Genomic DNA, 27,856 nt, shown 5'->3' with positions numbered 1-27,856 from the left:
CCCCCCCACACACACACACCTCATACAACTCAGAGCTTCCTGGACTGGAAGCTTGGGTAACGGTTCCCACTGAGGGTCAGGACGGGGTGCATCCCAGGACACAGAGTCCCCTTTCTTTGGTTTTGTTTGTTTGAAATATGTGTTTATTGATTTCAGAGAAGAAGGGACAGGGCGAGAGAGAGAGAGAGAGAGAGAGAGAGAGAGAGAGAGGGAGAGAGAGAGAGAGAAGCATCCATGATGAGAGAGAACCATAGATTGGCTGCCTCCTGCAGGCCCCACACTGGGAATCGAACCCATAACCCAGGCATGGGCCCTGACGGAAATGGAACTGTGACCTCCTGGGTCATAGGTCGACTCTCAACCGCCGAGCCACGCCGGCTGGGCTCACGGGTTTATGGGTGGCCCCGGTGCGCTGCCCGCACAGCCGCCCAGAGGTGCTGAGGAACCGGCGCCCGTCTCCGTGGCAAACACCCAGAACGCCCCTCCCAGCCCGGACACCCCCCGGGGCCGGCGGACACACGAGGGCCACCGCTGAGCCGGGTTTGAAATCGTCGTTTATTGTCTGTACAGCGGAGGCTGGGCCCGGACTCCCGCCGCCCCGGCCGCAGAGAGAGGCCTCCTCCTCCGGGACAAATGAGCACAGGACACATTGCAATCTAAGAACGGCACTGTTTATGTAGCGGGGAGCCTCGTGCCCGGCAGGCGGGCGGGCGGGCGGGCGGGGGCCCGGCCCAGGCCCCGGTCCCAGCGGCTGGAGGAGCCGGAGGAGAGGGGCCCGGCCAGGCCCGCGCTGACAGCCCCGCGGCGGCCCTAGTTGAGCAGGCAGGACTCGTAGGTGGGCACCATGTACTTGATGTTGATGAAGGCCTCCTCTCCCCCGTAGCGCTCGAAGGCCCCCAGCGTCTCCTGGATCAGGTCGCCCACGTTCTCCCGCTTCTGCTGGCTGTAGTCGATGCCGTCCCCCGAGTTCACTGGGTCGGAAACACAGAGAGGCCGTTACTGCCCTGTGGCCCCGCGGGGCCTGCACACCAGCCCACCAGCCGGGCACCGGCTCCGCGGCCTGGCCTGGGGCCCCACCCACTGCCTGCTTATAGATCTGCACGCGCTCTTGCAGGGTCTGGGGAGCAGGGACAGACGGACGCACTAAAGCACCAAGTCCCAGGCGTGAGCGGACACAAATTCATCTAAACCCATGGTCAGCAAACTCATTGGTCAACAGAGCCAAATACCAACAGGACAACGATTAAAATTTGTTTTGAGAGCCAAATTTTTTAAACTTAAACTTCTTCTAAGGCCACTTCTTCAACATAGACTTGCCCCAGGCCATGGTATTTTGTAGAAGAGCCACATTCAAGAGCCACACTCAAGAGGCCCAGCAGAAGTTTCCCATGTTTATACCTTTGAGCTTCTGTGTCCGCAGGTTTTACAACGGGCTGTGTGTGAGTTATTGTCACAGACAGCTTGTCATCTTGGTACATGAAGAGCAGACATTTGGCATAAGAACTTGGGGATTAGTATCAGTATTGGCCCATTACGTTGGATGGATGGCTGGCAAGGTCAGGCAGTAGAGTTTGTATCTTTTTCTATTATTCAGACTAAAACAGTTATCCTACAGAATAAGGGGCTGTCTAAAAATGACAGAGTCTACAGAACAAGGGGCTCTCTACCAAGAGCAGAGACTGTCAAGCAGCGGTTTTTATACAAGATGGAGGTTACCGGGCTTCACCACGAGGCTCACGCCCTAGCGCCCGTCAAATTCGTCCCGGGGAGCTGAGAGCGGCCCCACGGCCTGGCCATGAGGCGGGCTTTCTTCCTCCGGGGCCCCTCTGCTCGCCTGGGGGAGCTGGGGGCGGTGGGATTGAAGTCTGAGTTACATGGCAGCTGATCGGCTAAGCTACCCTCGGGCGACAATCACCCAGGACACGCAGAAGAGACAATGCTTGACCCAAGGGCTCCTGCCCAATTGTTTTAGAGCAAAAGATAAACTTAAAAAACAACAATAACAACAACAAAAAGCAGACTGATGCACACTTAAAGCAAGCAGAATTTTCCCTCGCTCCCTCCCTCCCTTTCTTAAAAATGCACACGGTGGTCTAAGTGAGTCCCTGCCCTCAGCGAGGACAGGTGGTCTCGGTCCATTTGGGGGACTTTGTGATCGGAGGCCTTTGAGTTGAGCTGCGGAGGAGGAGGGAGGGGTGTGTGTGGACAGAAAACCCACCTGTCAGGGAAGAAAGCCCAAAGGAGGGAGGACGAAGCAGCACGGTGCAGGAGGGGCCGGGGGACAGGGACAGGGGCCCCGTGGACCAGGAGGTGGACACTGGCCAGCATGTCTGTCAGAGACAGCTTCGCTGTCCGGGATTCCGATCGGAGCCGATCTCTGAGGGCCTCCCGCCCCTCCCCCCAGAGGACACTTCCGATGCACCTGCGGGCAGCTGGCAGGGCCTGAGTGGGCACCGGACAGCAGGCCGGGCACAGACGCTGGGTGGGCACCGGACCGCAGGCCCCGGCACAGACGCTGGGTGGGCACCGGACAGCAGGCCCGGGCACAGACGCTGGGTGGGCACAGACGCCGGGTGGGCACCGGACAACAGGCCCGGGCACAGACGCTGGGTGGGCACAGACGCCGGGTGGGCACCGGACAGCAGGCCCGGGCACAGACGCGGGTGGGCACCGGACAGCAGGCCCCGGCACAGATGCAGGGTGGGCACAGACGCCGGGTGGGCACCGGACAGCAGGCCGGGCACAGACGCTGGGTGGGCACCGGACCGCAGGCCCCGGCACAGATGCTGGGTGGGCACCGGACAGCAGGCCCGGGCACAAACACGGGTGGGCACAGACGCGGGTGGGCACCGGACAGCGGGCCCGGGCACAGACGCCCGGTGGGCGCGCGGGAATGCAGCCGGGGACGGTGCTGAGTCGTGACAGGCGGGAGCCAGCTCCTCGCGGACAAAGGGACGCGGAGCGGGCTAATAAATGGCGCCTTTTGTTGGCGTCTTAGCCAAAGGTCAGGGCTGAATAGGCCGTGGCATACTTTCCCGGCGGAGGCGAGGGGCTCGGGACGCCGGCACAAAGGCTCTCCCCGGCCTTCCAGAATGCCGCCCCACAGGCAGCCCCGCTCAACAAGAACCTATTCTTACTTCTCAGAGAACACTGAGCCGTAGGAGTGACAAGCTATGTGGCTGTTTGTCCCTCCGCAGTGCACACCCGGCGACAGAGGCCGAGCAGAATGGAGGTGCTTGTTCAGAAAGGGGGGTGGCGATGGGCTGTGCTCTGGCTGCGAGGTGCCATCACAGGGCTGCCCCCCCCCCCCCCGTGCCTGCCGAGGCTCAGGGGGAATGGGGAGCAAGGGGGCCTCCCTTTGGGGCGGGCACGGGTCCGTGTCTTTGAGAATCTGCACGTGAGGGGGCTGTGGGAGCTCACCGTGTTACATATGGGGTGTCCCCCCCTCCCCCACCCCAAACGTATACACCCCTCAGCAGCGAGAGCTCCGTTTGGAAACGGAATGGATTTGGATAGACGCCGCCTTTCTCATCACCCTCAGCGTGAGCCTGCACTTTTGGGGGCGCCCTGTGCCCGGTGCCGTGGGAAGTAGCGCAGCGAGGATCGGCCGCTTGGCAGGAGGGGGCACGGACATGGTCCCTTCCGATGAGGCAGCTGGGGGCCCGGCTCACGTCCGGGCTAAAGAGGCTCATCGGTGCTGCCCAGCCTTGGTTTCTTTATGCCAGCACGCCGCTGCAGCGGGGCGGGGGCACCGTGTGGCTGGGGAGAAAGAGGGGCCAGGGCTTTTGCCCCGCAGAGGCTGGCCTGCGGGAGGCCGTGACCCCGCCTGCAGGCCGCTCTGCGCAGGAGGCGCTCAGAGTGCGGGCGCTCCGCTGAGGCCGGCTCTGACGATGCGGGCACCAGGTACAGCTAGCACCGGCACTCTCCCCGCCTCCCCCTCTCACCGGTCCCCTCCTGGCACTGTCTCCCTCGGTGCCATTGGGGCCCGAAGTGGGCCGTGCGGGAGGGTCCCTGCCCTCTCCGGGTGTGAACTCGGCTCGTGGGGTAGGGGCTGCAGGCACGTCTTTCCAGGGCCACGGCAGAGAGGGTGACAGACACACGCACACACACGTCACAGGACGTCTGCTGAGCAGCACACATGGGCACCCTGTCAGCCTGGGCTGCTCCCGGCTGGGCACGGGGAGAAGCTGGTGGCCCCAATGTTCTTAAAGGAAACACGAGCGTGGGAAGCTCCATGGAAACCCGGAGAACCCGGGAAGAAGGGACGGTTCTCAGAATGGCCAGCCGGTCGGTACGATCTGCCCCACTAAGGAGACCTGCCAGCCCGCTTACCCACCGCGCTCCGCAGCTGCGGGTCCCTGGGCTCCCACACACACCAGGGACTCAGCCCCGCAATGCCACGCACCCGAGGCCGCACCAGCCACAGACCGAGGCTCTGACGTCGTGGCCGCAGCCGCACCCCCGGGGCCTGTCGCTGTCCCGGGAGGGCTGTGCTGGGCCATCTGCACACAGGGCATCGGAAGAGAGCCCAGGCCAGTCCGGCCGGAAGCTTTTCTCGGGAGGAGAGTGCCCCTGGGACGGAGCAGCGGACAGCAGCACACTGTGCCTCCCCCCCCCCCCCCCCGTGTCCCCAGGGGACAGAGGGCTGGCGACGAGCTGTGGCCCAGAGAACGTGGGTCCTACATATGGTGCGTGCCCGCCTGGGCCTGACAGTCCCCGGGAAGCAATGCCGAGAGGAAGCTTTAAAAAACAAGTGAACAGAAGACACCGAATCGTTTCTTTCTGGATCAGAAAAGGCATTTTTGGTTTCCCCAAATGCTGAGCTAAAAATGGCCGGCCCTCGAAAGCCAGCTGCCCAGACCTGCAGCCCCCCGGGCACCAGCCACAGCGGGGCTGGAGCCGCCCTGCCCACTGGGGGCCGTGCCGTCACCGCCGGGGAGAGACGGAGCCCGGGGGCCTGGGTTCCGTTCCTGGCAGGCCTGTGCAGGCGGAGCCCGGAGCAGGGACTGTCATTATGCTTCCTGGTGCCATTACAGCACCACAGGCTTCCTGCTGCACCTCCCCCGTCGGCGGGCCCCGCAGTTATGAGATCGTGATGACCCAAACGAATTCCCTGCCCGCACGCAAGCTGACATCTTCCGAAAGCGAAGTATTAAAAAGATGACTCAGCTAGCAAGATGCCATTAAAAGGATAACTCAGGATACTTACTTGTTTGGAAAATGGTTGCTTTTGAGCCTGTTTTCCTTTTTTAATCAGAACTGAGACAGGGAGGAAAGAGGGGCGCGGACAGAGTGGATCTTTTAAGAAATGTTCAATTCAAGACCTAGATTAAATTGTCAACATTTGTTTTGCCGGAAATGTCTGTTTAGTTAGAGTTCGTTTGAATTCAATTTGCTTTATAGATACAGTGTTATCTGTTTTGGAATAAAAGCCTTTCTCCCGTAAAGTTTGGAAAATTACAGGAGGAACAACTGTGAATTCCACTGTGGTCGTCTCTGGAGAGGAGAGAGCGGAAGAGAGAGGGGAGACCGGAAGAGAATCGAGGACTGGATTCCTTCTTGGCCTCTGCTAAGGGAGCGCCTTTGGGGAGATGTTCCGAGGTTAGATCCCTTAGGATCCTAAACAGATGCTGGTTCCCTTTCTGGCTTTGGCTTTGCTGTCCACATGTTCAGGGGCGGACCTTTTTTCCCCTTCTATTTCTTTTTCTTTTCTTACCCGCAACGGGACATCCCATCCAGAGCTCCGGGTGTTTCCCGTTTGGCCCGCACAGCCCGCCCTTCCGGGGTGACCTCACATCCTCTGGAAAGTGACGGCTCTCAGCAGACTCTTCAGTGCGACTGGACAGCGGGCGGCTCCGGCCTTGTTCGTGGTGGGGGTGGTGGTGAGGGAGGTGCACATCAACGTTGTGATGGTTTTGCAACCGAAAACGTGTAGGGGAGGCAGGGGAGGGTGGGGGGAAGGGGGAGAGATCAACCAAAGGACCTGTGTGCATGCATATGAACCTAACCAGTGGTCAGAGACAACGGGGGGTGGGGGCATACGTGGGGAGGGGTTTGGGGTGGAAATTCGAGGATGAGGATAATTATGTGATACCATAATCAATAAAATAATAAAAGAAAATAAAAAAGAAAATGTAGAACCACAATATCTGGCGGGCTAGAGGTGCCCCGGCTCCAGTGCCTCCCCTGCCCGCAGGTCCCATTGACGTGAATGGAATGCACAGGACTTCTTTCCTCTGGAGATAAAGCTGTGGAACAAGAGCCCAATCCCCGCAGGAGGCCTCTCTCTCTTCCTCCTCTGACACAGGAGGCAGCTGAGGAAAGCAAGAGGCTCCGGAGCCTCCGGAGGGAAAGCTCAGGGAACGGCTTTCACCTTCCGAATGGGGGCACCGATCACGTGAGAGATGAAAGATTATCATCTTGGCCCAGTTTGTCAGTGAAATATTTAAATTTCTCACCAGCTAAACAATGAAGATTTCTAAACAACTGCCATTTTCCAACTGCAAAGTAGATTTGTTTCTGTCGGCATTAGAATGATACCATTGGAGTGCTCTGGTCCGGGGGGGAAAATGGACTCTGAGGCAGATAACTTGTCATATAATATGTCAATAACTGAGCAGCTGCAACGTTCAATAGCTTACTAGCAGTTTAACTGTAGACAGGTGTCTTACCTTCTCCGAATCTCAGTCACCTCCCCTGGATAAGAAGGGACTCGGTTTTGGGTGGTTTCTGGCTCCTACCTATCCAACATCCCATTATGATATCCCATCTAACTTTGAAACACGCTTTGGGAAATGATGACTATTCAATGTATTGCGAACTGAAAAAATGGTCACAAAGCAGCGGTATAATTCTTCAGAGAAGTCACAAATCTCAAGAGCATCCAATTCAGCCGTGAAATCAAGTCCCAAGAAAACCCCAAACGACCAATGTTTATGTAATTAGTTCTAGTTAAGGAAGAGAGCACTGTCAAAAACGCCAAGGATTTGCTGACACACCACCCAGAATTACTCCAGTCTGCTATTTCAATAAGTCTGTGTGCACTCTGACACCTTAGAATAAAAACCAATGTATACACGAATTTTTAGAGTAGATTCAGCTGATGGAGGCGTGGTCCGGGCCAGGGCCAGGTGAGTTATGCTCCTCCCTGGGTAAGGACAGTCTGTGCTCACCCCGGTGCTCACCATAGGCCCGACTCCCGCTTCCGGGAGACACCCCCGCTTGCCCAAGCACCTGCCCTCTGCCATGTCCAAAGGGAATCACTAGGTGCGGAATGGGAATAGCTTTCCAAGCAATTATCTGGACGTTTTGCAGAGCAGGAACCTCTCCCGGTAAATGAGCTCGATGGACGCAAACATAAAATATTTGATGAACAAATCTAAGCTCTGGGCCGGCGGACTGAGTCCACCATGCAGAAGTGATGGCATAGAGCCTTTCACGGGATTCAGCTTAGAGCAGCCTCGATAGCTTTCCAGCCCGACGGTCCTTTCCATCAGCGTCTTCGCGGTGAGTTAAACGTGACCCGGTCAGCCTCGCTGCCACCAAGCCCACTGAAGCCTAACACAGTCCGGCAATCCGCCAGCCTGCCCGTGAGCGCCCAGGGCTTTGCCGAAGTCCAATCAAAGTCCTGGCCACGTGGTGAAGAGTGGGTGGGGGTGCGGGGAAGAGAAAGAGGTGTTTAAATTGTGGGCAGAAAGTAAAAACGTGGCCCAGTAATTTGCCGGAGCAGCAAAATTGGGTTTGCACAAGAATTGAAACTGAAGCTTTTGCAAATGCTGATAGGTGAAAAGTGCTGACGCCGGACACTTCTGAATAAAGGGCGTTTGTTTGCCGGAGTTACATTTTTATCGCGTACATTCCTCAGTTTGGTGCGCACAATGGCCCTCCCCCGCCTCGGGTCTAAGAGTGGGTGAGCCCAGAGCAAGGCCGCACGGAGGGGAAGTGCTGGTGCCCCCGGCCGGCCTGGGCACGGGCTCCCAGTGCAATGCCAAGGCCTTCGTGGGGTCTCTGAAGGAAACCGGTGCCTCACACCTGCCTGCAGGGCCGGGGCAGGATGAAGTGAGAGAACAGCTATGTCTTTGGGGCCATGATACGCCGCTGATAAGTTTTGGCAACTGTGGCAACTGGAGCCTCTCTGATCAGCATCCCAGCCCTGGATCAAGGCAGCCTGTCCCCAACTCTCTCTCCTCCAGACAGACAAGAAGCATCGCCCACAAGACACCACGGAGCACGCTTTCTGCTGTATCCTATCTAATAAAAGAGTAATATGCAAATTGACCATCACTCCAACACACAAGATGGCTGCCCCCATGTGGACACAAGATGGCTGCCACAAGATGGCCAGCAGGGGAGGGCAGTTGTGGTGGGACCAGGCCTGCAAGGGAAGGCAGTTGGGGGTGGCCAAGCCTGCAGGGGAGGGAAGTTAGGGGTGACCAGGCTGGCAGAGGAGGGAAGTTGGAGGTGACCAGGCCTGCAGGGAAGGGCAGTTGAGGGGGACCCAGGCCTGCAGGGGAGAGCAGTTGGAGGGACTAGGTCTGTAGGGGAGAGCAGTTAGGGGTGACTAGACCTGCAGGAGAGGGCAGTTAGGGGTGACCATGCCTGCAGGGGAGGGCAGTTAGGGGCAAACAGGCTGGCAGGGGAGCAGTTAGGCATCAATCAGGCTGGCAGGGGAGTGGTTAGAGGGTAATCAGGGGTGTTAAGCAGCCGTCCCTGGGAACTGAAAGGCTCTGAGGGGCTCTTAGGAAATGCAGGGGAAACCTATCATCAATACATTAGAGTAGGGGTGTCGAACTCAATCAGAGAAGGGTCCAAAATCTAAAATCCAGCCTAAATCGCGGGCCGAATGGTTTACTGAACAGTCATAAACTGACAATGTCATAAACTGACAGCGGAGTGCAGTGATGACAGCGCAGTGCGGGCCACATTGCAAGGCCTGGCGGGCTGGATTTGGCCCGCGGGCCTTGTGTTTGACACATGTGCATTAGAGCATTGATCACCTCCAGTGGGAAGAATATTTGCAAGAGCTTCAGATTCTCAAAAGCTTTCCTGAGTTCTTTCCTGGTGACTATGCATCCCCTCCCCACTCTCCCTCCCCCCCATCCCCGAGTTTGCTCCTCCCGGGAGACCTCCCTCAGCTGCCTGCCAGGCAAGACCCGGGCAAGACCCGGGCTCTGGCTGGTCCAGCCTCATGTTTACCAAGTGCCTTAAGTCAAGACTTTGGGGGTTACCCTCAAATTGGATTACTTACAAATAACATACAAAATCATTATTTTGGTTTGTGTGTGAAAAGCGTTACTGTAGCTGAAACAGGTTTGACTCAGTGGGTAGAGCATCAGCCTGTGGACTGAAGGATCCCGAGTTCAATGCCGGTCAAGGGCATGTACCTTGGCTGTGGGCACATCCCCAGTAGGAGGTGTGCAAGAGGCAGCTGATCAATGATTCTCTCTCAATATTTCTAACTATCTATCCCTCTCTCTTCCTCTCTGTAAAAAAAATCAATAAAATATATATTTTAAAAAAAAGCGTTACTGTAAACGCATGTGACTATGACTGACTTAACCTGTGTTGGCAGTTCCACATTTTAAAATATTTGGAGGCCCCCTCTCTCCCAAATGAAAGCAGCGGAACCCTGGCCCCCAGGAGGCACAGGCAGGGGCTGTGGCCAGCGGAGGGCTGGCTCCGGGGCTCTGGGAGACGGGCCAGAGCAGTCGCTCCGCCTGAAGGTGAGCGCCCAGCGGTGTGGACACGGTCTGCCGTCCATCCTCAGGCCGCGGCCCGCAGACAGCTCAACCCGAGCCTCCGCCACCCGCCGGCCACCTGAGCCGGGCCCTCCCCTCGGAGGCAAGTTTCAGCGGTGACTCCCTCACCATAAACCAGCACAGTTGTGTCCACGTTGCTTTGAGGTCAGATGGTGAACTTGCCCGCCCTCTTTAGTTAGTAATTATTAATAATAATAATAATAATAATAATAATTCTTTTGTGTTTTCTTATTTCAACTTAACTAACAAAACAAAGCTTTGGAGTGAAAAGAAAGCTGCATGGGACATTGAGAGCAGAACTTTAAGATGAGAACAAACATTACCAAGGGATTTGGAATTTCTGATTGGCACCGAGCGACGGCAAGATCACGCCGATAATGGACACGCCTTTCAATGAAGGGAACGTAAGTATTTGGGTAGATAGGTCAGTACCTATGAACTCTGACTCTGAATTATCTGGGTGTTTCTTTAATGTTGTCACTTATTTTATGGAGCTACAACCCGTATACGACTCAGTGTCATAAATTAAGAAAAAGTAAACTCCTTACACAGATCAGTGTGAAGCATTTGAAGTTGTTTTTCTCGTATTGAAAAGCCATGGCAGCTCTGAGCAGGCCCTGCCTGAAAGAGCAAGGTAGGAGGAGACCCCATACACGGTAGCATGAGACTCCATACATGATAGGATGAGACCCCATACATGGTAGGATGAGACCCCATACATGATAGGATGAGACCCCATACATGTTAGGATGAGACCCCATACATGTTAGGATGAGACCCCATACATGATAGGATGAGACCCCATACATGTTAGGATGAGTCCCAATACGCAATAGCATGAGATCCCCATACTCGGTAGGATGAGACCCCATACATGTTAAGATTTTTTCATGTGCCTGTTGGCCACCCACATGTCTTCTTTGAAAAAAATGTCTCCTCAGATCTTCTGCCTACTGTTTTTTATTTTTCTGCTAACGAGCTGAATGGGCTCTTTATGAAATTGTGTATTAGCCCCTCAGCAGATGTGTGATTTACAATTGTTCTCGCCCACTCAGCAGGCTGCCTTTACAACTTGTTGCCTCTTTGCTTGGCTGTGCAGAAGCTGTTTGGTTTGGTGTAGTTCTACTTGCCTATTTTTGCTTTTGCTTTTGGTGTCAAAGAAGTAATCTCCAAGACCCGTGTCAGAGCGATTACTACCTACGCTTTCTTCTGGGAGTCTCAGCCTTACATGCAAACCTTTAATCCATTTGTCATCACTGCCTGTGTGTGGTGTAAGACAGTGGTCCAGTTTCATTCTTTTTCGCGGGGCGGTCTCATTTTCCCAGCTCCATGTGCCGGGCACTAGTGTGTTTAGCATTTTTTACACAAGCAGCTTATTTAAATTTGTCAACAACATTGTAAGGTTGGTAACACTATTAACCAGAGCTTTACAGATAAGGAGCATGAGATACGGAAGGGTTAGGTCTGACTCCCGAGCATAACAATGTAACTACCACATGCAAAATGACCAAATGTCTTCATACATATTTTAACCAAGTTTTGTTCTATATGAAAACAAAATAAAATTAAAATGTCAAATTAAATAAAATGTTGGCAATGGACATATTATTCTAAAGAATAAAAACTGCTTTCCCCCGTAGACAGAGCTGTGGAGTTCTCTATGAAATTGATAGCGTACATGTTATCATTTGAATCACCGTGATTGTAAAGGAAATGCGAGGACAGACGTGGTTGCCAGGAAATTTCCCGGAGCGTGGAAAGCTCACACCGGCCCTCGACAGCATTTCCCTCCCTCCAGCTTCCCCCGCGGCTCTCTCCGGCTTTCACTCCACATTTGGGGAAAACGGAGATCCTTGCTGACAACATGGCTCTTACTCCCTAATTGTAAATGTAAATTTTGTTCTTGGAAATTTTCCTTGCTTTTCCGTAAAAATAACTTGTTTAAAGGTACCATTCTCACCAGGTCTAAGGTTTTCCCTTTGTAATATGCTTCTTAAACTGTTTTGTAACAGTATTTCCGTAGGGGAAATGAAACAATATTATGATGGCATGATTTGTTTTACACCCGTGCAATCTCATATACGCACACATAAAGCAGCATTACCGCAGATTAACGTTCTTATATGAGATTAAATTCTCATTAATATATTTCTAATGTTTTATGAAAAATATTTTAATACAAGAAGTACAATTTCCTCATCTATTTTGCTACCATTGCTTTTTTTTTTTTGTTTCAGATCATTTCCATTAAAATATCTTGCTTCCTAACAAAAAACATTTTTTTTTTTAAAGAAAGAATTGGGGTAATATTCTGCCTCTGCTATTGGAGGCATGAGACTGGGTATCCACCCAGGTTGGAATGGGAAATTAGGAAAGTGCTAGAAGGTGTTAATACTAGAGTACTAGTTATTTCTTTTCAGTTATCTCTTTTATCTTCATTGATGATGAGAAAAAACATAATTTTCTAGAGTAATTTCGCTTTTAAATATGATTGACGCTTCCTTTATAAATCTTTACAACACTGTAAGCACATATTCCTTACATATCTAGACCTAACACACACCCAAGGTAATATTTTTAAATATTTGTGTTAACTTTCTCTACTGGTCATGTGGACTGTCATTATGTATGTTTGTCTTGTTGTTCTAGCACCTTCTTAAGTCCCTAATTCTTTTTTTTTCATTTTAATTTCTTTATTGATTGAGGTATTACATATTTGTCCTCATTCCCCCATTACCTTCCCAACGCCCCCTCTTACCCCACACTCATGCCCTCACCACCCCTGTGTCTGTGTCCACTGGTTAGGCTTATATGCATGCATACAAGTCCTTTGATTCATCTCTCCCCCTTACCTCCACCCTCCCCTACTTGCCCTCTGAGGTTTGACAGTCTGATCTATGCTTCCCTGTCTCTGGATCTGCTTTTGTTCATTAGTTTATGTTGTCCATTATTTCCTTTGTGTGGTAGATAAGCATTTTGGTTACCCATCTTTCTTATCTCACGGGCCATGCACATAAGCAACAATGGGAATTACCAAAAACTATAGTGTTCCCATAATTCCTGATGTAACTGTCACCTGCTCGGCAGTCGGACTGAGAGGCTGCATTGTTTTGGTCGGACCTTTGCTTTGAATCAGCCAGCAATGAGCGGGAAAGGCTGGATTCTGTTGGACTTCGCTTGTCGCTCTTTGTGAAGCTGCTTGATTGCCGGGATGGAGACCAGAGCTGGCTTTGGGCCTCTGGCTGTTCCCAACCACAGAGCAAAGTCAGTGCCCACACACTAGCCTGCCCCGGCATGTGCTTGCACATGTGCACCCATGTACTAGTACATGGGCATGTTAGTGTGTGTGTGATGCTGTGATCGCCGGCGGGAAGGCTCAAGGCCCTTCCATTCTGACATTGGAGCTGAAATCACCGTCCATTGTTGACTGCTGTTCAGTAGTCAGTAAAATCTCCAAAGAACAGCACGGCTCCTAGGATTTTCTAGAAACTTCACTTGCTCTCAAAGCTTTCATATTAAGGATAAAGGGAAGTCACAGGAAATCTATTCCAGTGACTTGAATAATTCATCGATACACTGGGAAGATGGCTAATAAATATTATTGCTACGTCTGATTTTACATTCAATCTCTATCTGCGTCCAGCTTTGAGACTATCCTTGCAAGGCCCTGCGATCGCACAGTCATTTCGAGGAGTCCTGGAGAGAGGAAACAGCCCTCTTCTGTGAAAGCGGATCAACAGGGACGCAGAGAAATGTTCTCAGAGGCCCCGGAGGAGGCAGGGCTTGGACTTAACCCGGCGCAGGTCGCTCACTGTTGGTAAAGAATGTCACGGTGGCCCAGTGGGGAGTAGGGCAGCTTTGACTTACGCATTACCAAGACAAACACCGGCCCAAGGACAGTTTCCCAACATCTCCTTCTTCATGCTGAGCACACCTTGCTGCATTTAGTGAAACGCTGCTCTAAGCAAAGTGCTAGCCATTGGGTGATGCTGTCAAGGAACTCGGACTTGCCACCGTGGATGTGTGAGAAGGACACGGCACATCCCACCTCCACATCCCCTGCGGTCCCGGCCGGTCACCCGTTCTCTCTGTCCCTGCTGCCACCGCTCTTTCCCCCGAAGGATCTGCCTCCACATAGCGCTCCTGCCTCGGGGCTCTGCCCCCACCCTCATCCTCTCCAGCCTTCTTTCTCCACTGATGAAAACCTCCAAAAATTCACCCTTTTCTGTTAAATAAATTCCAGCCTCCTGGGCCTGGCTTACGCCTGTCTTAATGGCTCTGGGCCAGTCCTTACCGCCCACACCTCTCCCTCAGCAACATCAGGCTCCAGGCCCAGGCACCTGTCCCCAAACCACAGTGAGGGGCCCTCACAGTCTCCTTTCTCCTCACGCCAGGCCTTCACGCTGGACCCCTCCCCGGACTCTGCTTACTGACGTCCGAGAAGGTCACCTGGTCCATGAGGACCGTCCTGATGACAGGGGTCAGAGACCTTTCATTCCTTTAGCCACTGACATGCTGATGATGCTTCTCCTAGAGACTGTCACCACGCCACCCAGGTTACAGGCAGAGCAGACATATCTCCTTGTAGGAATCAGGTCGCCGAGCCCTCCATGGCATCCACCCGAACACGGTGGTGCTCAGGAATGCCGGGAGCAGGCGTGTGACGGGTAAAGCCGCTCAGGACGCAGGGGCTGCCCGCCTGCCGGGCCGTGCGGTTGGGTCACAGGGTCAGGCGGACGATGTCGGCGTGAGAAAGGCACAGATAAGCGTCTACTCAGTTGACTGACGCGCATCACACCCCCTGCCACACTGTTTTGGTCAATGACGGAGCAGCTCTATAACTGCAGCCCCGTGAGATTATAAGGTTGCTGAGAAACTCCTATCACCTAGTAACGCCATAGCCCATGGAACATTCCAGCACAATGCATTCCTCACGTGTTTGTGATGATGCTGGTGCAGACAATCCTAGAGGAGCACAGCATATGCACGTGCAGCATGTATACGCACAGCGCCGACATGCACAGCTAGAGGCGGTACACCTAGGTCTGAGCATGCATTCCGTGAGTGGCACAACAATGAAGTCGCCTAATGACTCATTTCTCAGAAAATACCCGATGTTCAATGGGACATGCCTGTATTGCTATTACTAGAGGTCCGGTGCATGAAATTTGTGCTTTTTTTTGGGGGGGCGGGGCGGGGAAGAGCGGGGAATACCTCAGCCCAGCCTGCATCCTCTCGCAGTCCAGGAGCCCGTGGGGGATGTCTGGCTGATGGCTTAGGCCTGGACCTAAGCCATCAGATGGACATCCTTTGTGCTGTGCGGAGGCAGGAGAGGCTCCCGCCACCGCTGATGTGCTCCCCAGCCATGAGCCCGGCTTCTGGCTGAGCGGTGCTCCCCCTGTGGGAGTCACTGACCACCAGGGGGCAGCTCCTGCGATGAGTGTCTGCCCTCTGGTGGTCAGTGGGCATCATAGAGACCGGTCGTTCTGCTGTTTGGTAGATTTGCATATTACCCTTTTATTATATAGGATTATTTAAAAATATATTTTTATTAATTTCAGGGAGGAAGGGAGAGGGAGAGAGGGGGAGATACATCAGTGATGAGAGAGAATCATTTATCAGCTGACTCCTGCATGCCCACACTGGGGATCAGCCCACAACCTAGACGTGCGTTCTTGACTGAGAATCGAACTGTGACCTCTGGGTTCCTAGGCTGATGCTCAGGGCCGGGCAGCACATGACTGTAGTGTTGTCATTGTTGGCATTTAGACCAGAGTCGTCAGGGAATTATTTAATAGATCATCAAGAAACTAAATTAGTTACAGGGCTTTCTTAGATTTCATCTAACTCTACTTCAAATATAATCCTAAGTATTTAAACAATTAAACCCATTTGTGAAAAGAAATACAGAGGGAATCAATGGAAACACAGGAGACATTTACAAACATCGACACAAGACGAAGAAGAGACCTGTAATGATGCTTATGACCTGTGACGTCCTATGTCGAGTGCTTTGAGAATAAGAAAAGGAACTGCACAGAAAAAGACATTTTTTAAATGGTTGGATTTAAAGATGCATATGACACCCCATTGGAAAGTTAGTGACTTAAAACGAAGTCAGAGTGCAGGCTAGGTCAGCCGGGGGCCGCGGTCAGCCCGGCCGAAGCCTGCCTTCGCCTCGCATGGTGGACGCAGCACAGAGAACGCCAGCTGTGAGCGCGGGCAGGGTCCCGCCACAGTCCTCAGCTCGTCCGCGGGCCACGGCCTGATCGCACAGGGGCCGGCCTTGGCTCCTGGCCTCCCCGGCGGAGGCTGCTCTTACCACCCGCCCCCACTCTCCCGGTCATGGCCTCGGGCCCTCACTGGCGATGCGTAACCAGGTGCCCCACTGCAGGGGCCGCTGAGTAAGTCACCCCGGGAGCACGGAGTCCTCAGGCCCCGTTTCTCTGTGAAATGCATTTGATGACGTGGGTGCCCCCCAATTGCCGTTATTTTCGGTTTTCATGGAGAACCCATTCTTCTCCCGGCACACTCAGGGGAGGTGGGCGGGAGAGGCGCTCACGGCGCTGGGGGTGCAGGTGAGAACTCGTCTTGTGCACTATTTTTCTTAGATAATCGAGAACTAATTTGATGTACACATTTCAGGTGAATGTCAGTAAGACGATTCCCCATACACCTGGCAATGTGGAAATGCAGCTTTCTCAGCTGCCCCTCAGAGGTGTCCTTTCACCCCCACTGGGACCTTCAAGGCGGAGCCGGTCATAACGCCGCGAGTGAGGGACAGACGTGCCCTCCGGACGCGGAATCTGTCTCCCGCCGGCCCGCGGACAGAGCTCAGGCCCCCTGCCCGGCGGAGAGGCCGAGGCTGCGGCGCTGCGAGTGCCCAGGCCAGGCCCGGGGCTGACGGGCCGGGGGTTCCCAGGGCAGAGGGTGGAGCTGCGCTCAGAGTGGGGGAGGGAGGACCTGAAATTCTACGACTGGCCTCATCACAGCCGATTGCCTTGGTTTTGAAGAAACCCCTCTATGGAGATGGTGGGAATGTGATCGGAACGCTGTCTGCGCTCCGCAGGGGGAAGGAGAGAGGCTGCAGGCTGAATCCCTGAGCGGCCTCCTTCCTCCGTAAGAAACACACGAGCAGAAGCAGAGCTCTACGGCGGCGAGTTCCGGGACTTTCCACCGTGTCCACGCCACGAGGGAGGTGTCCACGAGGGAGGTGTCCACGCCAGCCCTTTTTCCTGCCTCTCCAAGCGCCACGGCCGCCACCGGGAGGCCTCCCGCTGTCATTGGTGCCCTCCGGTGTGCTGACCTCTGTGACCTTTGACCTCTGGGTCTCTGGCCAGGTTCCAGGCATTCGCACTCTTAACTTACAGACGTTTTCTCTTTGAAGCTGTGCCATCGGCAGGGGCTGGGGCCGGAGCAGGTGGAGCAGGGCGGCGGCAGAGGCTCTCCCAGGCCAGGGTGCTGCGGCCCTGCCCGGTCCCGGCCCCCCCGCCTCCTGTCCCCTCCGCCGTCTCCATCCCACCCCTCTCCCCAGAGTCCTCCCCGCCCTCATGGCATGGACCAAGACACTTCGTCTCACAGGACATCGGTAGCCGGCTCCATCCCTCCTCCAAACAGGCTCCATCCCTCCTCCAAACCCTAAGGACCAAGGCGCCCTCCGCCCACAGGCACCGCTCCCTGACCTAACACAGGGGCGCCCCGAGGGAATGCCCACTCCCCGGCTGCTGGCACCCTCACCTTTCCAACCTGACAGCGGGCGCCCCCTGCTCTGAGGGCGTGGGGCGGGCCCATTCTCACTTCCCACTGACAAACCGAACCGAGAGCCGACACTCCCCAGCTGACAGCGCAGGGGAAGCCACCGTGTGCCGCGGGCCAGAGGGTGTGCTCTGATGGCTCCAGGAAGCTTCGCCAGAGGTAACGGCCCAATTCAGTCCGCACAGATGACCACAGAAACTGGTACGCTACTGTTTTTTCCATGAAAAGATAATTGAAAAACGATGATAGAATGATGTTAATGCTGAATAGTTACAGATACTCCAATATCCACTTAAATTTATGGATCCAATTATTATTTGCAGAGTAAATTGTATAGTGTTCAAAATGTTATGATGTTAATATTTAAATCAGAATTGAGAAATATGCTATTATGATAAATGCCAATTATAAAATTTGGGGGTTTTTCTTCTTCTTCTTTTTAACCACTGAAATAAAATAAAACCCCGGTTGGAGAGTTACCGTTAATCACCAACATACCAACTGGCTACATAAAAATCAGCTGATTTAAGGGAAAGTAAGAAAGTTTGTACCACGGAGGGGGGGGTGGAGGGGGTCGGGGGGGGGGCAGGGATGAAGCAATTATTTGTATGTAGCTACACCTGGAAGGGAAATACTTAGAGTTTAATAGGTGGGGCTACTTGTTAGGTTAATAATGAAAATATGATCACAACAGCCAATACGTATGTATGCTTCATACACGTCAGTGACTACCCTACATTTTTTAAATCTATTAGCTCATTTGATCCTCACATACAAAGTAAGAATTACTAGTATCCCTTTCATTCCATTCCATGCTTGGAGACTTTATTTATTTATTTTAAAATATATTAAAAACTTTAAAAAATAGTTGTATTGATTTCGGGGAGGGAGGGAGGGAGGGAGAGAAACATCGATGATGAGAGGAATCATGGATCGGCAGCCTCCTGCAGGTCCCACACTGGGATCCAGCTCACAACCCGGGCAAGTGCCCTGACTGGGAACTGAACTGAGACCACCAGACTCATAGGTGACTCTCAGTCACGAAGCCATGCCAGCTGGGCTGGAGACTATTTACTCCATTTCTTCAGGCGACTGAAACCAATACTCCTGGGCTGGGAGTGTCCCAGCTGCACCGGGGGAGGGGGAGGAGTGGGGGGGGGGCTCGGACCCGCTGGGAAGAAGTCTTCGCATCCCTGCAAAGCAGCCGGCCCTGAGCTCAGCCCTGCAGGAGCCGAGGCCGGGCCCAGCCCAGCTCCCGCCCAGGCTGCTCCCAGGCTGCCTGTCAGGAAGCTCCTCCCCCTGCCCTGAGCCGGGTCCACTCACCACGCACACCTGCATTCAGCCATTCACCCAGCCATCCCTCCTTCACTCATTCACTCAATCACTCATTCAGCTCTGTACTGGGAGCCCAAGTGCTCCCGCAGAGGATACACACACTGACGCTCACATCAGAGCCCTGGTTTGCCAAGACCTTGCCGTTTAAAAGCAAATTGCCCATCACCCGCCCTTGTTCCCATACAGCTGTGGGCACTCCCTCAGATTACACCGTCCCTCGGCCGGGGGCGGGGCCCGCTCCCCGCTGGCCGGGCCTGTCACCCCAGACCCAGAGAACGTTCCAAAGAAGCTGGTTTCCTAACCCGCTTCCTCCGTCCAGCCGCTGCCAAATTCCTTTCCCAACGCAGCTCCGAAGCCATGCTTGTGACTGAGCAGCCCTCCCCCACCACGTGTGCAGTCACCCTCCTCACCACGTGTGCGATCACCCTCCTCACCACGTGTGCGATCACCCTCCCCACCACGTGTGCAGTCACCCTCCCCACGCGTGTGCGATCACCCTCCCCACCACGTGTGCGATCACCCTCCTCACGCGTGTGCGATCACCCTCCCCACCACGTGTGCGATCACCCTCCTCACCACGTGTGCGATCACCCTCCTCACCACGTGTGCGATCACCCTCCCCCACCACGTGTGCAGTCACCCTCCCCACCGCGTGTGTGATCACCCTCCCCACCACGTGTGCAGTCACCCTCCCCACCACGTGTGCAGTCACCCTCCTCACCACGTGTGCGATCACCCTCCTCACCACGTGTGCAGTCACCCTCCCCCACCACGTGTGCAGTCACCCTCCCCACGCGTGTGCGATCACCCTCCCCACAACGTGTGCGATCACCCTCCCCACCACGTGTGCAGTCACCCTCCCCACCACGTGTGCAGTCACCCTCCTCACCACGTGTGCAGTCACCCTCCCACACCACGTGTGCAGTCACCCTCCCCACGCGTGTGCGATCACCCTCCCCACCACGTGTGCGATCACCCTCCTCACCACGTGTGCGATCACCCTCCCCACGCGTGTGCGATCACCCTCCTCACCACGTGTGCGATCACCCTCCCCACGCGTGTGCGATCACCCTCCTCACGCGTGTGCGATCACCCTCCCCACCACGTGTGCGATCACCCTCCTCACCACGTGTGCGATCACCCTCCCCACGCGTGTGCGATCACCCTCCCCACCACGTGTGCAGTCACCTCCCCCACCACGTGTGCGATCACCCTCCCCACCACGTGTGCGATCACCCTCCCCACCACGTGTGCAGTCACCCTCCCCCACCGCGTGTGTGATCACCCTCCCCACCGCGTGTGCAGTCACCCTCCCCCACCACGTGTGCAGTCACCCTCCTCACCACGTGTGTGATCACCCTCCCCACCGCGTGTGCAGTCACCCTCCCCCACCACGTGTGCAGTCACCCTCCTCACCACGTGTGCAGTCACCCTCCCCCACCACGTGTGCAGTCACCCTCCCCACCACGTGTGCAGTCACCCTCCCCACCACGTGTGCAGTCACCCTCCCCCACCACGTGTGCAGTCACCCTCCCCCACCACGTGTGCAGTCACCCTCCCCACCACGTGTGCGATCACCCTCCTCACCATGTGTGCAGTCACCTCCCCCACCGCGTGTGCAGTCACCCTCCTCACCACGTGTGCAGTCACCCTCCCCACCACGTGTGCAGTCACCCTCCCCACCGCGTGTGCAGGTCACGGGCAACTCCTTACCACTTGCTCTCACCCCCCGCGTTCACCTCGATGGCCCCGTGTGTTCCCGCCTCTGCCTGTTGCACCCACAGCCTCCCTGACCTCACACGCCCGCCTCCCTGTGCCCCTCTGTCCAGGCCCAGCCCAGGCCGCCGCTGGCAGTGTTTCCCCACCGCCCACAGTGACCTCTCTCCTCTCTCTGGTCCCCCCCTCCCCCCCTCTCTCTCTCTCTCTCTCTTCCCCTTGGACGACCTCAGCACTGACTGACTGCGCTGGTCCAGCGCACAGGGGATCAGGCAGCAGCTGGTCTCCCGCCCCGTCCGGTCCCAGCCCTGCGGGGGCATCACCCGGGAGGAGGACGCAGGGCGGCCCAGGCCCCGGCCAGGCCTGTGCAATCAGCGCCGGGATGACCTGAGGTGACAGCGGGCCCAGTGGCCTCCGCGTCCCAGCACCGCCCCTGAGGGGGGTGACAGGCCCAGCCCTGGCTCCCTGTCGCTCCCGCAGCCCCAGCACCGGCACCGGGAGCCCTCAGAGCGCCGGGGTTCTCCAGCGTGCGGCTTTAAGCAGGAAAAACACCCCAAATTGCACATGTAGGGCGCACAGCCCCCGGGAATGGGCACCGTGTGCGCAGGCCACGGCCTTTCTGCGCTTCGCTTCCCGGTAACCTCGGCCTAGTCACCCACGTTAGCAGGCGCCTTATCTGGAAATATGTAAATCCATTTAAATTAATTTCCTGTAATACCACACAAAACAATAATCATATTAGCGCCACTCACAATGTACTAATAACATCAACATAATGGCGCTCGAATATGAAATTGCCAGGTAATAGGCTTTCCATAAATTGTTCAGCGAGAACGTCATTTTTAACCGTCTCTGGTGCTCCGGGCCAGAGCTGTGCGCCTGGCGCAGCTTCTCTGCCTCTGCAGGAGCTGTCAAAGGGCCTTTGTGATCCAAACAGAAGGCAGCCTATTGCGGAGGCCATGGCCCTTTTGGGGAGCTTCCCCCACTGCGGGCTCTGGTCTGGCCCACAGGGGCCGGGCACATAGGGGCCGGGCACACAGGGGCCGGGCACACAGGGACCAGGTACACAGGGGCCGGGCACACAGGGGCCGGGCACACAGGGGCCAGGCACACAGGGGCTGGGCACACAGGGGCCGGGCACACAGGGGCCGGGCACACAGGGGACTGGGCACACAGGGCCGGGCACACAGGGCCAGGCACACAGGGCCGGGCACACAGGGCGGGCTCACAGGGCCAGGCACACAGGGGCTGAGGCTGGGCAGGGCTGGCCCACCTGGAGGCAGCAGCCTGGAAGGGAGCTCCTGCCAGCGCTGCCTCCTGGGCGCGAGGTCAGCCGCCGTGGAGTCGGATGGGCGCACAGGCTGTTGCGGAACCCTCCTGGCTCCTGGGCTGGGCACAGGGCAGCCACGTGCCCGGGGCCTCAGGGAGCCGGAGGGACCTGGTACCGGGCTCCGGGTAAAGGTCAGGGCAGAGGCTGGAAGTCTGAGCGTGCAGATGCTGCTGTGCCGCACCGTTTGGGAGTCTGTGGGCTGATGCTCCACCGCTGAGCCACCCGCCGGGCAGTTCTGATGTACGGTTCTGCGGACAGTCCCTGGGCCTCCTCAGGACCTTCCTCAGAGCAGTGATTTTCTATTAAAGAGGGAGGGTGCTACATTCTAAGGACACCTGGTCTCAGACAGCGGCCTGAGTCCCCTGGGGAGGGCGTTGGGCTGGTGATCGTGGGTCCCCACAGGGAGGGACAGGAAAGGGCTCGGCGAGGTCCCCAGAAGCAGCACTGGGCAGCAGGCACCTGACATTCAGGGCGGAGCGGAGAGGATGCGGAGTCCGGAGGCCTCTGGGCAGCGGTGCCATTCACACGGGGAGGGCGGGGAGGGTGGGTTCCCAGCGCCAGAGGCATTCTTCCCCCTTCTCCTTCGGGGACCAGGAACCCCACTCCCGCCTCCGGAGACATCTGCATAATCATTTGCATCTGAAGGGAGCTCCCAGACTGGAGGCCTGGCAGGCTCAGGGCTCCTGTGATGGCAATTAGGAGCAGAAATGGAGGAACAATGGCTGTGGAGACACAGTTGCTGAGCTGTGGGCGGATGGAGCAGAAAAATCTCCTCCTTTTACAGCCTGAGCTCTGAGTGATGGCAGAGTCAGACTAGCCGGCCTTTGTTCTCTGGAGCTGGTTGTGAGCCCAATGGGGCCCAAACCAATGGGGACCCATGTGGGGGCCGGGGAGGGCTCCCAGCGGCAGGAAGCGAGGCACACCGATGGCAGAGGGCCAGGCCCAGACCCCACAGAGCCCGGGCCGCGGTGCTGCTGTGGGTCCCGGGCTCTGTGGAGGGCCGAGGTGGTGGCCGGAGAGCGCCCCGCAGGATGCCGAGGACGGAGTGGGAAATGAGGCGACAGGCGCACGGAGGGCTGGGACAGAGCTGGTGGCTGCTCCCCGTGGTCCCAGGAGTGCACTCTCAGAAACACAGGGGCGAGCCCTGCCCAGCCTCGGCTCTGCTCCCTCCCCCAGGCGGTGGGATATCCTTATTCCTGGTCCTTCCCCCCCAGTCAGTGCTCCCACCCAGCCCTCCACCCAGGAGCTGCGGGAGGTGCATGGCAGGCCAGTGAAGGTCTCAGACAGTGTGAATGGCCAGCCATATGTACCCCCCCCCACCCCCCCCCCAGTGGGAAGGACCACGTGGGGAAGCTGGTGGAGGGAGAACTAGAGAATGAATGTTACCCAGAGGGGTGCTTACTAGGTGGCTGAAATGATGTCAAAGCCATTGGTGCTGGAAGGCGGAGGGGGTATGAGGAAGTGTCTTAGATGGGCCTCCCATTCAGTTGTGTAGATCACCTGGGAGGAGGAGGAGGAGGAGCTGGGAGGAGGAGGAGCTGGGATGGAAAGGATCAGGGATAGAAAGGACCTGGGAGGAGGAGGAGCTGGGAGGAGAGGAAGCAGGTGGGCCAGGCCTAAAGTCAGTGCGGGACAGGGCTGGGGTCCATAGGACAGTGAACAGGTCTGACCACCGAGGGAGCAGAGGCTGCACAGAGGTGACCGGGAGGCAGCGTGGGAGCCCAGGTTCTGGAGGAGCCCTTTCTTATGCCCACCCACTGTGAGCCACGCTCCTCCTGGGCGGGGCTACCGCTGCACGTTAACTGTCCTCACTGTCTGTCTTGGGTGATTAGGAACCTGTGGGAATTCCCCGCAGCTCAGGGCAGCTTCCTCGTTTGTGAAGGCGGGCACAGCAGTGCGGCCTGTGGTGGCCCAGGTGCAGGCGGCTCAGGAGCCACCACGTCTTGGCATCAGCACACCGTCCCAGCTCAGGGAGAGGAGCCGCTGCGTCACCCTGAGCAGGAGGCGTTGCTAGAGGCGTTTCACAGATAGGATCTCGTCCTAATGATGTTGATACAGAAAGCTGATGCTTCTTCCAGGAGCGCTAATACAAATAATTGGTAGGCATCTCTCTCCCAAGGTGCCATCATTACCGTGAAAATTGTCAGATGATGTGCGAATACTGATTTTAATGAGGGTGGCACCAAAATAAAGCAGATCCCTAATTATAAAAAGAAACAGACGAACAAACGAACACCCAGGAATCCATCTCTGTGCCCATGGGGCAGGGCCTTCTGGGAGCCTCGGCATGTAATGCGAGAAGAATTCCACAGGAGAGCATTTCCTAGTGAGTCCAATACGCAATGCCAACAGGTCCAATTAAAACCAACAGTGTGCCTAAAAGGTTCCTCAAAATATTAAAATATTGGGAACTGAAGCGGCTTCCTTACTGTGATAAAGTTGTGGCAAACAAGGGCCCGTCTTGTGCTTAATGGATGGACAAATTAAATTCTGTTTAAAAATTGGAACAAGAATGGTTCCTTAATAGCGTTCTGAAAACCCTGGTTAATGCAATGAGACATGCAAAAATAAAGAGGTATGATAATGGGGAGAGAGGAAAGATCATTATTTGTACTTAACATAATGGAAAACCAGACTATGCGGAGGAGCCACCAAAAATAATAATGCCTAATAAAGTGATTCAATAAAATGCTAGATTTGAAACAAACACACCAAAATTAATAGCCTTGCTTATTAGCGGCAGCCACCAGCCAGAGTAATAAAAATATAGATCCTGCTCGCAATACCAAGCCCTTCCACACACGGACCCCTGGGGATGTGCCTACTGAGGCCTGAGTGGTCGCTATAAAGAAAATTGGAAAAAAATATTTAAAAAGAAAATAAAAGAACAATAAATTGACAGACACAAGCCTATCTATGGATTGATCCATTGATCAATCAACGATCTACTTATCTAGGTATTTATAAACACATGTATATATTCCTGAATGAGAAGACAAAATACCCTCTCAAGCAATCGAATAGGTTTCTACAAACTAACTAGGAAAAGGAAGGATTAACGATCAGATATTTAAAAGCACAGAGAAAGAGCGATTAAAATAGATGAACAGTGGTAAAACAAACAAATAAAAAAAAAATACACAGCAGTGTAAATCAGTGGCCCTGACTAAGGGATCCGAGTCATCGTCTTATGTAATGGGGATCTCTACCTCGGACGTGACCACCCCACGCCCACCGGTCTCCTGAATAACCTGCGTGGCCCCTCGGTGTGGGCTCCCTGGGCTCAGCTTCCGCCCTGACTCTCTGACCCCTAATTACCCAACAGCCAGGGGGATCCCTTAACTCCAACCAGACCTTCTCACTCTAGTATTCAGAGACCCCCGGGCTGCATCGTGGCGGGTGGAATTGTGTGTTCCCTGCCCATGTGCAGTGGAAAAGATCTGTCAGATGCCATCGGCTCAGGAGCCGAGGATGAGGCCATCGGGGATGTGAGGTGGGTCCTCCTCAGTGACCCGTGTCCTCAGAAGAGACAGACAGGAGAGGCTCCGAGAGAACACAGGGGAGAAGGCCCGTGGAGACTGGGCCTCGGTGCCCATGAGCTGAGGATCCTGAGGGAGGAGCGGGGGGGAGTGGGCAGATTCTCCCTCCGATCAGTGAGGCCCATGTAACTGTCTTTCTTCTTAAGCACCCTGCCGGCCTCGGGTGGGAAGAAGGTGGCAGGGAGGGGCCCCTGCCCAGCAGAGGTCGGCACCCTGCACCATGGAAGATTCCAGAACAGCCGTGCTCTCGCTGTCCAACCTGGGTCAATGACAGTCGCCACACTGAGCTCACGGGGAGCCCTCGTGTACCTCACCTGTTCCTCACCTTCCAGGGGCGACCCTCCGCAGTCCTGGGCCCTCAGACCTGAGCCCCGCGTGCCAGCAGGACCGAGCCCTGTGCTGAGGGGCAGCTCTGGCCCGCACCCGGGACAATCGCGTCTATTCATCGGGCCCAACAACACGCCACAATGGCCGGCTTGTGGGGAACTTTTTGGGTGGAATGTGAAGTTCTGCTTCAATGGGCTGCTTGTCTTTATCGCTGGGTGCCTTTGCCGAGGGTAAGAAACAATGCCAGGCTGCTCTGCCCACCCCCGCCCCTCCGCCAGCTTCGTTTCTCTGCCGGGCACATACTTCTGGGCATTAATGAGGGCTTGGATTCTTCTGTGATCCACAGAAAGTCTTTTCCCAGGCTGACTCCTAAACGCTCGGAGGTGAGCTGTCGCCTGGACTTGGCCCGTTAACTTCAGGGGGTCCACGGGCGGCAGCAGGGGCGGCCTCCTGGTGGGGGCCACCCTCTCCCGTCCGTCGCCGGCCCCGTGAACTGTTCAGCCGAAGATGCCAGGCCCGAGGGGAGCTACAGTCTAACAGTGCACCCCAGGCACCCTTCAAACCTGAGGGCCCAGAGGGAGCAGCCCCGTCCCCGGGGCCACCCGAGTCTGTGGCTGGCTCCTGGTAACTCAGTGTGGGATCCACCGAAAGTCCAGTCATGCCGATTACGAGGCCCGGACGGTTTCTCCACAGACGACAGAATAGACATCATCCCTAAAGCACGAGGTGAAGTTTCAGAAATTCCAACAAAAGCAGTATTGTTCCGGTCCCTTCCTGACACACAGTTTTCACAAGGAGGGAAGTGCAATGCTTTGCCCACCAAACGGAGAGAAAGCGGAGCGGGGTGCGGGGTGCAGGAGCCGAGCGGCTGCCCAGGCCCCGGGCATTTCAGGGCCGGTTCACTCGGACCCGCAGGGCCGCTGCCTCACCCCGGCCAGGCGGGCAGCGGGCGAAGTCCTCTCCTGTCTGCTTCCTGTGCCGTGATGGTTGAGATGCTAATTCGACCTTAGGGCATATTTTGGTGAAGCCGCCGCCGAGGGCCCAGACTGCTGTGCTGCTGTTTCTCTGTCCTGATTGGTCAGCATCCTGTGCTGTCTCTTTAGCTGCCGTGGGATTGGACGTGACGGTTTATCCTAAGTGGGAGACACGGGGCCCCGGGTTTCCAATGGACGAGGCGGTGACTAAAAGCAGCATTTATCACCTTGTGGCCACTTCTCCGGAGAAGCGGGGGTCCCAGGCAGGTGTGGTCCATCTTGGACATCCCGTGGTTGCGGCCGGGCTTGGGGAAGGAAGGAGGTGTCACCTGACCACGCTGCCCAGGCGGCCAGCCTCACCAGCCAGCTGGGGCCACTTCCCCTTCCCGCAGGGCCTGGCCCAGGCGATGTGCTTCAGTTAAGACGGCGGCCTTTTCTGATTCAAACTTCAGTGTGCACTGAGGGTCACGCCAGAGGCAAGCCCCTAGCCTGCCTGTGCCCCATGCCCCACGCCCCGTGCCCAGTGCCTGCACACAGGGTCACCCACAGCAGACTCTGCCCCCGGAGCCGGCTGACCTCTGCCCAGTTGCCAGGTGCAGGCTCCAGCATGCACCGTCCTCCTCGCCCGGCGCACAGAGGTCACGGGGCCCACGGAGGATCTGCTCACAGCCAGGCATGTGGACGGTCCCTCCCGGGTGCTTCCGAGGACAGGGCGGGGGGGGGGGGTGCCCGTTTCTGGCCTCTCAGGACCCTCCTAAGAGGCTCGTGCCCGGAAACAGTATTAACTCAGAGCCTCCCCAGCCACGGCCGCAGATGAGATTCCTGTGGACACCGGCAGTTAGCAGCTGCTTGGCCCCAAGGAAAGGGATTCAGTATAAATGCGTGTTGGCGAAAGAGGGGCCCCTGTAGTTTTCTCCAAATGGACCGTCTCTGTATTGGAAGAATCATCACGTTCTCAGATCCTCGGGACCATCCGTCACGCCATCGACAGGAAGCTGGGGTGTGATGAGGAGTGTGAGCTCCTGGCCTGGGCTGGGCGGGAGGCCGGGGGGCAGGACCGGCTTTCCGAAGGGAAGCGGCTGGAGAGATGGTTTCTCCTGGGAGCCTGCCCCCCGCCCCCCG

General features: G+C 55.9%; 1 protein-coding gene across 1 annotated transcript in view; it reads right to left on the bottom strand.

The window, feature by feature from the left end:
- Nucleotides 1–535: 535 nt before the first annotated feature.
- PACRG (parkin coregulated) overlaps nt 536–27,856 on the bottom strand; it is a 227,983-nt gene continuing 200,662 nt past the window's right edge. The window contains exon 5 of the mRNA XM_084890917.1: nt 536–971. Coding sequence (XP_084747043.1) covers nt 811–971 — 161 coding nt within the window. The 3' untranslated portion in view covers nt 536–810. The remainder of the gene's footprint in view (nt 972–27,856) is intronic.

Source organism: Pipistrellus hanaki (genome assembly GCF_964339955.1).
Source record: "Pipistrellus hanaki genome assembly, chromosome: 7".
Lineage (NCBI taxonomy): Eukaryota > Metazoa > Chordata > Mammalia > Chiroptera > Vespertilionidae > Pipistrellus > Pipistrellus hanaki.
This window is presented reverse-complemented; position numbering and strand designations above follow the sequence as displayed.